The sequence below is a fragment of the Euprymna scolopes genome, chromosome 10 (assembly GCF_053919585.1).
Source record: "Euprymna scolopes isolate OS-2025 chromosome 10, ASM5391958v1, whole genome shotgun sequence".
In the NCBI taxonomy this organism is placed as follows: domain Eukaryota; kingdom Metazoa; phylum Mollusca; class Cephalopoda; order Sepiida; family Sepiolidae; genus Euprymna; species Euprymna scolopes.
Window position 1 is genome coordinate 25639586 of NC_136491.1, and position 13068 is coordinate 25652653.

The window sequence follows — 13068 nt, forward strand, 5'->3', positions numbered from 1 at the left end:
TTTTAACCTTTTAAAAAAAAAAAAAAAAAAAAAAAAAGATTTAATATATTTATTTGCTTCCCCACCAAAGCAAATTAGGCACAAGGCCGTTTTTAATGTGGGGTAAAAACCAGCTCCCCTAAAAGTAGGCAAAAAGGGGGCACTCTGGTTACCAAAAATAATAATTGTCCCAGTATAGAGGGTTTCCCCTCCATTGACCGGTACAAATTATCTTTAGCGCAGCATCTGCAGAACTTTGATCTCGACCCGAAGAAAAAAGATTTAACCAAATGAAAAAAAGTTTTATTATTAAGATGAGCAATAAAGCTAAACAACAAAAGAACAAGATTTGTATTTCTTGAAATCTTTATTCATTTTTATATTTTATGTTAAAAATGTAGGTCGAGAACTTGAAGGCATCTATTTTGCGATGACTTTCCTTTCCACCTGGCAGAAAAATCAGGAATCCAATACAACAGACGAAGTCCTAATCAACGCCAAGGGCAAAAAAGTGGTGGTCATTGGTGGTGGCGACACCGGCGTCGACTGCATCGGTACTTCCCTTCGTCAGGTATATCTCCTTCCATACTTCTTTTTGTAAGACTGTATTCATTTTATTTATGAAATATGTCAATTTGGATCTTTACAAAATATTAAGTTAAACGTATTCTGGTGCTTTTCCAGAATTCTCCCTATATTAAAAACAAAAGTAAAGAAAAATCTGATGTACGCACCCATGACGGATTGAAAATATCACATTCCAAAAATCAACTAAATTGATCAAGTAGTTTTATTTTTAAATAAGATCAATTGTTTTAAGTAACTGAGGAGCGACTGTCTTGTGGCGCCATTTTGAAAATGTCTCCAAATTTAAAAAAAAGAAAAGAACAAGGAAAGTAATTCGAACCTATGATAGTAAGTATGAATTAAGTTGTAATGCCTACGAATTCTAATTATTCGCTTAAAAATGATTTTCTTATTTAAAAGTAAAAGTACTTGATCAATTTACTTTTTTTTTTTTTTTAAACATTTTCCTCCCGTCACGGGTGTGTACGTCATACAGATTTCCCTTTATTTTTTTATTTTTTAATATAGGGGGATTTCTGAACAAGAACTTGTTGCCCCAGAAAATTAAGGAAACTAAGAATCGTAACCTTCAAAAGTAAATTGATCAAAAAGGGTCGGAAAGGTTCATTTATCCACTATAAGATTCTATTTTAGCCAAATTGTCATGTCGAAATTAGCAACATTTCCAAAAATTACGAAAAATGATAAAGTAGAAAATTAATTAAAAATAAAAATAGTTTTCGAAGGAAATTGCACATTATACTTAAATAAACATCATACAGTCACGGGAAGTAACTTCAGTCTGTTTTGTTACAATTAATGGTGGGTATCAATGAATCGTGAAATCATGAAAGTATGTTTTATGTAATAATGCATTCAACATGACAATTAAGTACCGTATATTTCGACGTATAAGGTGACCGTCAGATAAGACGAGATACAAAATTGGAGCAAATTCTAATAACTTTATCATATATTGGTTGTATAAGACGATTGCTAAATCACGAAACCATGTTTGTTTAGCCTAGGCTAGAGATTGCAACATCCGGTATCTCATGAAATAGTTGTTGTTTTTTTTTTAATTATTTTTTTCACTTTAAGGGTCGTCTTATACGCCGAAATATACGGTGGATAAAATTGCGTTTAGTTGAAATTGACATAAAAAGTACATAGATAACATTGGTTTTTAATGAAAATTAATTTTTTCGACTTTCGATTTTTGCTCTAATAACAAAAAAGCGCCGATAATTAAGTTATTTTTGATTACAAAGAAAAATAAACACGTTGTTTTTACAAAGTCTCTTAGTGGAAGCAGCCATCATAAATACAAACCATGAACCCGTTAGGTGTAGAGTGAAAGAATAAAAATCCGATATGATTTTAACATATCGAGGAGGAAAGCATACATGTTCGACGTTTCGCCCATCTTGTGCGGTCTTTTTCAAGAGTGAAACAGCCAAAAATGGTCCATGAACATACACACATGTCATAATAACTCTAGAGAGATTCCAAGTCCCAACTGCTGCTACCAGATCAGGCTGTCTGAAGATATTGGCTTCCTGAAACGAAATGCACCTAACATTTCTCCTTTTTGGTTTTCTAATTCTTTTTGCAAAATTGAATTATGTTCTGCAAAACCAAAAACAAACTCACCTTTTTCCTTCTTCCTATTTCTCTTCATATACGGCATAATCACGTTGACACACCGGTTTCTTGCTGGATCACCGAAGTTAAGCAACGTTGAACCTGGTCATTACTAAATGGGTGACCATTTGGGACTTCCAGGTGCTGTGTGTGCTCTCTGCTTATCTCGGCATTGTTTCCAGTCGCCCTGGGCTTCTCCTTGCCACTGGACTCAAACAGTGCCGATTCAGGAGAGGTGTGGTTGAGGATTGCGCAACTCTTGCCTCACAATTACACTACAGCGGGTATCCTTTGTCTTTTGAGACTGAACGGAGACATTTCCCTTTTCTCTTTCTATCTCCCCCACTTTCCTGACTGGTTTCCTAACTGTATCAAACATTAATATTGTAACCCTTTTCCCACTCCCATTGCAAAACTCTTTCATGTTCTGCAGGGCAGGGAACAAAAACGATAAAATCCGCTATAAAACAACTAAACCAAACGCTACTAACTAGGAATTGAAAACATAAAATAACTGGAGGCAACATGAACACTATTTCCAAAATAACTGGACTCGGCATTAAATAACCTAAAAAGTGTTGATATGCCGTAAAACAAAACAACCAACCAAACGACACTCATGCACCCACAAATTACCAGCAATACCAACAACCCACCTTTTCCCCTCTTTTCTTTCTTCTCATGTGCCCTTTCTCTTTCCATCTCCTCCACTTCCTGACTGGTTTCCTAACTTAAAATGTGCCAGACATTAATACTGTAACCCTTTTCCCTTTCCTATTGCAAAACTCATTCATGTTATGCAGGTCAAGGAACAAAAAACGATAAAATCCACTACAAAACAACAAAACCAAACACTATAAACTAGCAATTGAAGATTCAAAGAGTTTGGAGAATGAAAACCTTCTACAAAATAACTGGATGCAACATGAATACTATTTCCAAAATATTAGGTTGGTGCAAAAATAATGTTTTCTGACGTTCAACTTCATGTCAAAAAGCGACATTATTTTTGCACCCACCTAATAACTGGATTCGGCACGAGTTGATATGCCATAAAATAACCAAATCAAACCAAACTTTACAAATGTGTGTTTGAAGATGTAAAGAATTTGAAGCATAAAAACTGTTTCCAAATTAACTGGATTCGGCATTAAATAACCCGAAAAGGGTTGATATGTCGTAAAACAAAACAACCAAATCAAGTCCTAATATAATCTGTATAAGTTAATACTATCGTACCTACAAATCCATGAACATGGACAATCGGACACGCTTGCTTTTAAATTGAAGTTAGAAGTTAGGCCCAAGAAAACACATGCAAAGACAATCAATTTGGAAAAAAGATTCATTTGTATTTAGGCTGTTTGTACATTTTGCCAGTGGCAAGGAGAAGAAAGAACGAGAAGTGCAGACTTGGTGCCATCAGTGATTGTGTTTTTTTTTTTTGTTTTTTTTTTTGTTTGTTTGTTGTATGGAAATTGTTCCAGACAAGGCACTTGATTTAAGGGAGCTTAAAAAAAAAGTAAAGTGAAAAACTAGCCAACGATAATTGTTGTATGGATAGATTCCAACCCAGAAAAGAGCAATTCTTCCCCCTTCTGTGCGTAGGCAACGCGAGAATAACGTCATATAGAAACGTTGATTTAATTTGAATAAAATAAAATACGCATCAAACGCGCTTGAAAACCAAATCACAACAGTTTATTTTCTTACTATTGCGTTGTGATTTGGCTTTCAAGTGCACTTGATGCGTATTTTATTCAAATTAAATCAACGTTTCTATATGGAACTCACACTCTTGACATCTACTCACTTATTTTATAGTTTATCTTCGTTGATTAGAACTATTGAATGATCTGATTATTAGAAAAAGTATCATTTTCAGGATATTTTTTCTCCTTTTGTTTTCACCAGGGAGCCACAAGTGTTGTTAATTTTGAAATTCTGCCACCCCCACCACCATCTCGAGCTGAAGACAATCCATGGCCATTATGGCCCAAAGTTTTTAAAGTGGACTACGGCCATGCTGAAGTTGCACATAAATTTGGAAATGATCCAAGAATATACAATATTATCAGCAAGGTAGGTTTCTGAGATTTTTTTAATCTCTCTTATATATATATATATATATATATATATATATATATATATATATTATATGCATGCATAGATCATGGTGTTATAATCCTTAGATCACTATAGCCAGACGTCTCTACAGTTAAAAATGTTTAAATTTCAACGATATTTCTCGCGGTTAAAGTTGGCTGTGTGGGTTTATTCCTGGCTAATGGAGTTAGAAATGGCTTCCTGGCCGGGTTCAAATCTCCTGATCAGCGGTAATCGTAACATCCTGCACTGATGATTCCTGAAAGGATGCAACACTAGTGTCTGTATTATAGTAATAATTATATATATATATATATATATGGTGTCCATAAAGTCCGTGTGCATTAAAAAAATAAATAACTTTACTAGACGATGTACCCAGCGTTGCCCGGTATTAAGCATAACGTTAAATTCCTTTAAAAAAATGAAGTAAAAATAATTTTAAAAATGCAGAAAGAAACTGAGACGTGCATGCGAATATCATGTTTTTTTTTCTAAACATTTCACTTTTTGTAAGTCAAAAAGAAATACTCGAACTGAGATCAAAGCCAAAACCTAAAGACAGTGAGTCCAGTATAACCATTAAGCCAGCTTGACACGATCTGTTATGGAGAGGTGCGAGCGAGTTATTGTCCAAGCAAACGAAAATGAAACAATGAAATCCCCAGGCTGGTGATGACCTGAAGCTATGACTTCAAATCGTTTATGGGTCAGACCAGGCGAGCGAAAATGAAACAATGAGAGAGAGACGCAAGGCTGAGAAACAAATTGTCACAGTGTCGCAACCACCTCTACCACCAACCCCTCCTCCGCCGTCATTGTGTTGAAATATGTATATGAAATATATCGCAAATAAACTAAGTCTGTTTTTATGAGCAAGTGTCTCGTATTCATTGTTAACTGAATTAACTGTCCATTTTAATCGCTAGACGATCACCAAGCAGACATATACGTAACAGATCTTTAAAGTGTTTTCGAACCTACTTATTCTTAACATAATGTGAACTATTTGCACATGTGCAGCCGTGACACAGTTGGCAAACAGATAAAAATCCGATGACACCCACGTACCAAATTTTCAATTTTGACTCCCTTAGCAACCCTTTTTTCCTCGAAAGAAATCTGATTAAAATGTTTTCCACGTGTCTGAATACTTTATATACCAAATTTCAAGTCTGTAGATCAAACATTCGTTGAGTATATAGGTTGAGAAGTGCTCTCACACACATTTTAACTTTTATAGATATATAGATTTGCATTTGCGATGTAAAAAAAAAAAAAAATTGTAAAAAAATAAATGCAAAAACAGTTATTAGTTTTTTCATGGACACAGTCTCTGTATGTATATATATATATATATATATATATATATATATATACATACATGATCAGATGGCCCAGCATTGTCAGGTCATAAAACACGTTTAAATATATTTTAATTTATTTCATATTTATTATTATAAAGCCAATTCTTTACTGATTATTATATTGCAGTTACATATATAAATGTATATTTGTGCATGCACAGAAATAACACGTTTGATCATTTGTAAATATATAGATAGATAAAATAGTTATCAATGGACACAGGTTTTGTTGTCATTATGGAACATCAGTGTGTCTGAATATGACCGGATTCAAATTTATGATCACCGAGCTTGTAGTCAGTGGAGCAAATTATACCAGAAATAGTTATCAGTGAAAATTAACAAAAAATATTACGACATAATATAGTAAGGATTAATAAGTGTAAATAAGTTAATGGGATATAATCGTTGGTAGTAGAAATTTGGTAAATTGGATTACTTAAGTGGAACAGCTCCTCAAGAACTTGTTTACGTTGGACTTGAAGACGACCATATTGTAGTCACAAATTTTTTATCTATAGACTTGAAATTTGGTATAGGATATTCAAATATTTGAAAAACTTTTTAATCTGTTTTCATCCCGAAAAAAAAAAGGGGTTGCTAAAGGGTTAAAATTGAAAAAATTTTAGGGGGGGGGCATTAGATTTTTATGTTTGCTGTTTCACGAATGTGCATGCATCAATGGTTCACATTAGAGTCCTTATTTTTTATTATGTTTTTTTACATTTTCACACCAAACAAGGCACATTGCCACTTTGATGTAGGGGGCTACTATCAGGGACATAAGTTACAGGGGTACTATGTGGGAAGTTGGGCAGCAAGATATCGGTTAACGTTACACTTGAACTTCTGCATGTCAATACAGTTGGGGAAGCAGGAACTCGGAAGGGAATTCCAAAGTCTAGCGGTTCTGGTGAAGAAACTACTGGAGTAGAAGGCTCTCTTACATCTAGGGATCTCAACTGTGAAGAGATGGGATTTTGCTGTTTGTCGGGTTTGTCGGGGGTATTTACATCGAGGGGGGTACAAGTGCTTGCAGTTCATTGGAGCATTCACCATTAAAGTACTTGTAGAACAGACAGAGGGATGCTACATTTCGTCGATGAGACAGAGGCTGAAGTTTAGATGACTGTTCAGGACCTATCAGGTTAGTGATTCTCTTTTGAACCTTGTCTAGGAGCGAGAGACTAGCAGCAGATGCACCAGCCCAAATATGACAACAACACTCCATACATGGGCGAATGGTGGCCTTATAGAGGTACAGGATACTTTCAGGCGTGAGTAGATTTCTAGCACAGTAGAGAGAACCTACCTTTTTCGCAGCAGTCCTGGCAATGCTCTCAATGTAATTGTTCCAACTCATGTTTTCTGTGAACGTTAGGCCAAGGAGTTTAAAAGATGTACTTTCAAATAAAGAGTCTTTGGCCATTGCTATTGGTGGCAGAGAAAGTTTCTCGTAGTTATTGAAGGAAACAAGTTTAGTCTTGGCAGCATTGAATGTGACCATCCATTTTTGCCCCCTTTCCACTACAGATCGGAGGTCATCCTCTAGTGTTTCTGCCATTTCTTTAGATATGTGTTCATTTGTTTTCCTGTCGTGTCTGTTATAGAGCATGGTGTCATCAGCATATATACCTATCTCACAGACAATTTTTGTCAAGGAGGTCATTTATGAATATTAGGAATAATAGAGGTTCAAGGATAGATGCCTGAGGCAGCCCCGCATTTATATCATATTGTTTAAATGTACGACCATCGAGGATAACCTGGATTTTTCTCTTATCTAAGAAGGATTTAATTATGTTGAGTATTCTTCCAGTGATACTGTATGATCTGATTTTCCTGAGACGACCTTCATGCTATACCCTGTCAAAAGCCTTAGATATATCTAGAGCTACCGCTCTACCCTCCCCTGCTTTGTCAAGTGAATGGTATATACGCTCAGATTAGAGTTAAGATGTCTGCTGTGGAACGGGCTTGCCTAAATCCATATTGTTGGTCGGTCAGAAGTTTAGCATCTGTAAGGTGATGGACTAGAGCTTTGTTAATTATGGGCTCAAATATTTTGGCGAAAAGTGGGAGGAGGCTTATGGGGTGGTAATTTACTGGGTCAGTTATGTTAAAAATATGTAGGTTTGAAAACACTTTTTAAAGATCGTTTGAAGCTGGCCTAATGGTTATTGTACTTGACTCACTGTCTTTAGGTTTTGGTTTCTATCTCAGCTCGAGTATTTTTTTTTTGTTGCTTCCAAGAAGTGAACTGTTTATAAAAAAAAACATAATACTTGCATGCCCATGTCTCAGTTTCTTTACTTTTATTTCTATTTCTGGTGTGACGTCAGTGAAGAGTTTTAATAAAGGGAAATAACTTATAAATGACTATTAAATATCACTTTGCAACAAATTCATAAAAAGAATGCAATCATTTCTTTTTCCTCATGAACTCATTTTTAATCCATCAGGACTGGCTCTTCGTCAGATTGTGAAATACGATATTAAAAATGAAGTAATTTATTTTATTTTCCTTTACAGGAATTTATTAGTGACGATAAAGGAAATGTGTGTGGAGTGAAAACTAAACTTGTTGAATGGACCAAAAATGAAGCTGGCCGTTACATAATGACAGAAGTTGAAGGTAAGCATCATAAGTTGTTATAAGTTGTTGTTAAATGTACGGGACTTCTAGCAATAAAATTAATATCGTCTATTAACCGATTTGCTTAAATCGGTTAATGTTAACCATTACGCCAACTGAAGACGCCTCAACATTTTTCTATAAATCGACAACTTTGATAGGTTTTTGGTTATGCTGAACACGAATATCGCAGGAAAAATTAGCGCAGGCAAATAGTTTTCGAGATATAAATTAGCGCAGGCAAATAGTTTTCGAGATATAAATACCTGTATTATGCATCGTGATTTCTAGTAGTTTGAATTGGCCGCCATCTTTGTTGTTTCAGTGAAATGGGATAGTGAGCATGCGCAGATGTGTGTAGTTAAGTCTACGAGATGCAAACGTTTATTCAACGTCATTTCTTTTGGAATAAACACCCTCACTTCCCCATGTTAAGAACGGCTTTCAGAATAACCCCCACCTCTCCATATTAAGAACGGGTTTCAGAATTGTGTCGAGTTAACTACGCAGACCGTCTGTTCACTGCATTGTGAGCGCGCATGCTCAATATACCATTTTATTGAAACAACAAAGATGGCGACCAAATAAAACTGCTAGAAATTATGTAACAAAATACAAGTATTTATATCTCGAAAACTATTTGTCTGCGCTAATTTTCCCTCCGATATTTGTTTTCAGCATACCCGAAAACCTATGAAAATCGTCATTTTTTTTTTTTTTTTAAAGAAAATTTTGAGGTGTTTTCAGTTGGAGTAACGGTGAACATTGACCTGCAAATCTTTTAAAATAAAGTTGTCGCAAGAATTCACATAGCATGAAGATGTTATACCTTAATCTAGTAAAAGTCAATTTTTTTCTGACATTTTATAGCAAATCCCCCCCCTTTTTTTCTGTTTGTTAAGTCCCATATACCGGACGGTATCGCATTTGGTTGATTCACCCATATAAAAAGGTATTTCTTCATGGTTGACTCTAGATAAAACAGCACTACCTTGCAGGCATGAGATAAGAAATTATCTATGCAGGCTCCACATTAAAAGAGTGAAAAATCTGGTAGAATAACTGATCCATTTTGTTTCTACATGTTCTTTTTTGGGGTTCTCTTTGGGGGGGGGGGTCTTTTTTTTGTTTTGTCTTTTTTGTTTTTTTTTCGTTTTTGTTGTTTTTTGTTCGTTATTGTTTTTTTGGGGAGGGTCTTTTTGTTTTGTCCTTTTTTGTTTGTTTTGTCCTTTTTTGTTTGTTTTGTCCTTTTTTGTTTGTTTTGTCTTTTTTTGTTTGTTTTGTCTTTTTTTGTTTGTTTTGTCCTTTTTTTGTTGTTTTGTCCTTTTTTGTTTGTTTTGTCCTTTTTGTTTGTTTTGTCCTTTTTGTTTGTTTTGTCCTTTTTTGTTTGTTTTGTCCTTTTTTTGTTGTTTTGTCTTTTTTCGTTTTTTTTTTTTTGTTATTTCTTGTTTGTTTTGTCTTTTTTTGTTTGTTTTGTCCTTTTTTGTTTGTTTTGTCCTTTTTTGTTTGTTTTGTCCTTTTTTGTTTGTTTTGTCTTTTTTTGTTTGTTTTGTCTTTTTTTGTTTGTTTTGTCTTTTTTTGTTTGTTTTGTCCTTTTTGTTTGTTTTGTCCTTTTTTTGTTGTTTTGTCTTTTTTTCGTTTTTTTTTTTTGTTATTTCTTGTTTGTTTTGTCTTTTTTTGTTTGTTTTGTCCTTTTTTTGTTGTTTTGTCTTTTTTTTTTCGTTTTTTTTTTTTTGTTATTTTTTGTTTGTTTTTTTACTTAATAAAGTCAATCCGAAAACTTTTAGGTGTAAGAATTTAAATAAAATATTGAAACGACAAAATATTACATCTTTGTGGTCAAATATAGAAATACGCAATAGAGAAAACCATCTGGTTACAATCAACACAAAACAATAATATACTTTTAATAGATTAAACAATTTTCTGGGAGCAAAGTATAATATCTGCACTTGGTATTCTTAAATGGTCACCCATTTTAGTAATGACCAAGCTGAACGTTGCTTAACTTTGGTGATCTAACGAAAACCATTATGTTAATATGATGATGCCATTGCTCCCAGGTCCACTCTGATCCGGAGTGGTAGTACCTGTTAGGGCCCCAACTATGGGTTAAATAGAAACCGACTTGAAAAAAAAAATATATATATATATATATATTCTATGAAAAGAATTTTCTTCAAAAATCACTATAGTCGGCATTAAATAACCTGAAAAGGGTTGATATGCCGTAAAACAAAAACAACCAATCGTACATCTCGCCCCTTATTAGAGGTGATATAGACACATCTTTCCAGTTTGAGCTATCACCAGACTAAGATTTTAAAAATGTCCGGAATTCACATAGTTTTGCGACTTCCATCTGGAGATCATCTTGACTTTTTAAAAGAGTCGCTCAAACCTTCCCATTTAAAAAAAATGAAAATAAATAAAAAATTAAAAAAACGATCTTTGCTATGTAACAGAAATAGAAAAATACCAAAACCGATTATGTTCAGTTGGAATTGTACATTTCGCTTTCTTTTGCACCCTACCCCTCCCTAAATAATTTTAATAAATTCATAACTATACAAAATTCCTAAAAAAAAAAAAAAAAAAAAAAAAAAAAAAAAAAAAAAAATAGGTTTATAAAAACTAAATACTTTTTCAAATAAATCATGGAATGAAAATATCTAAGAAAAAAAAAACTATTAACTTTGTTGATTAGATAATGGTGTTTGTTTCTGTTTCAGGAAGTGAAAAAATATTTGAATGTGATTTGGTTATTATTGCCATGGGATTTTTGGGACCAGAGAAGAATATTCTGTCAGAGTTATCCATAAAACTTGACCCAAGAGGCAACTGTGAGACACCTAAAGATAAATATTCAACAAATATACCCAAAGTCTATGCTGCTGGAGGTAAGGATTTGAACATGCTAATTACATTTTAAACAATACTTTTAACATGTTTATCATTTTAATGGAAAAAAAAATTACTTTTAACATGTTTATCATTTTTTAATGGGAAAAAAAAATACTTTTAACATCTATGTGTTTGGGGTGCATATTCTTTTAAGCATTCATTTTAATTAATTCCCTATTAGTTTTTTCGGTTTTCTTATAGGATGATCATCGTTAGTTAATTATTCTGTGGAATTATATTCATGCAGATATTCTATATAATTTCTATTTGTGTAAAAAGGTGATAGTAAACACAAACCCCTTTCTATATATATTTATGTATGCATATATAAATTTATTTAAAAAATTTTGCCTGTCAAACTCCTCTGTCAGTTTTTAGTCTACGGACATTAAACTTCATATATATAGGGTATTCGAACCACTGCAAAACTTTATATTTGGGTTTTAGCTGGGGAAAATCGGTACAAAAGTGAAAATTTAAAAAAAAATGAAATTTGCCAGGTGAAGGTCGAATGACAGCATTACGAATATGCATGCGTAACGTAGTAGCTATTGGTTCATGTTTTAATTTTTAGCCGTGCAGCAAACATTTCTTTATAGGCCAGTCATTAATGTCAAAGGAAAACAAATAAATTGTAAGCTAAACATTTTAATTTCAGTTCTCCGTGATGGCGCACAAGTCGTTATTTTTAAAACTTTTTAACTCATATATTGAGTTCAATATAATCCTATCATATATATATATATATATATATATATATATATATATATAATAATAATAATTTGATTGCAGAAATTCCCCTCTGGACCAAATTACCGTAGGTTTACAATAACAGATGCCGCATACAAATTTCTTATCTCTAAACTATTATCAACCATCTTATCGAACTTTTGGCCGCCGTCATAGACACATTTACTCCTTAGATTAAAACCCTATATTGCATCCTAGGAGAGACATCATGACGATCGCCATCATCTACAAAGGAAGTAGTTCTTATTTTCCCCTCTCTATCTACAGTACTCTTCCTGCTCCCAGTCTACACCCAGAAGATATATATACACTCTTACTATGTTCTCTAGTCATCTTTCTTAACTGGATTATAAACTCCAACAGAAAGTATCAACTTTTTATTTCTCTTACAAAACACACACAGAGAGACAATTTCACTTTATATATATATATATATATATATATATATATATATATATATATACACACACACATTTTTCCAATAGCTATTATTTTTTATTGCTTACAAACATTAGTGTTTCATGCTTATGCAATTATCAGTACAGGGTGTAATAATTACCTATATATACATGTGTGTGTGTGTGTATCCGGTGTTGCCCGGTATTAGACATAACATTAAATACCTTTTAAAAATAAAGTGTAAAAAAAAAAAAATTAAATGCATGTATTATGTTTATACAAAGCAATCCACTTCCTCTCAGTAAAAAAAAAAAAAAATACTCGAGATGAAATCAAAACCAAAACCTAAAGACAGTCAAATATGATAACAATTAGACCAGCTTGCCACGTCTTTAAAAAAAGTGTTTTCAAACCTCATAAAACAGTTTACAAACAGATAATAAATCTGATAACCCCTAAGTACCAATTTTTCAATTTGGACCCCCATAGCAGCCTTTTTTTTTTTTTCTCGGATGAAAACCGATCAAAAAGTTTTCCACATGTCTGACTACCCTATATACCAAATTTCATATCTCTATATCAAAAATTTGTTTAGTGTATAGGTTGAGTATACACACACTATATATATATTGTATAGGTTGAGTGTATACACACACACAATATATATATATATATATATATATATATTGTATAGGTTGAGTGTATACACACACACAA

The 13068-nt window shown here is 33.2% G+C and overlaps 1 protein-coding gene across 2 annotated transcripts in view; it reads left to right on the forward strand.

The window, feature by feature from the left end:
- The window catches only part of LOC145285867 (uncharacterized), a 510918-nt gene that overhangs the window by 472792 nt on the left and 25058 nt on the right, over positions 1-13068 (forward strand). For both annotated transcript variants that reach the window (XM_080134312.1, XM_080134311.1), the window contains 4 exons: positions 381-550; positions 4105-4272; positions 8196-8298; positions 11031-11198. In XM_080134312.1, the coding sequence (XP_079990438.1) occupies positions 381-550; positions 4105-4272; positions 8196-8298; positions 11031-11198 (609 nt within the window). The remainder of the gene's footprint in view (positions 1-380; positions 551-4104; positions 4273-8195; positions 8299-11030; positions 11199-13068) is intronic.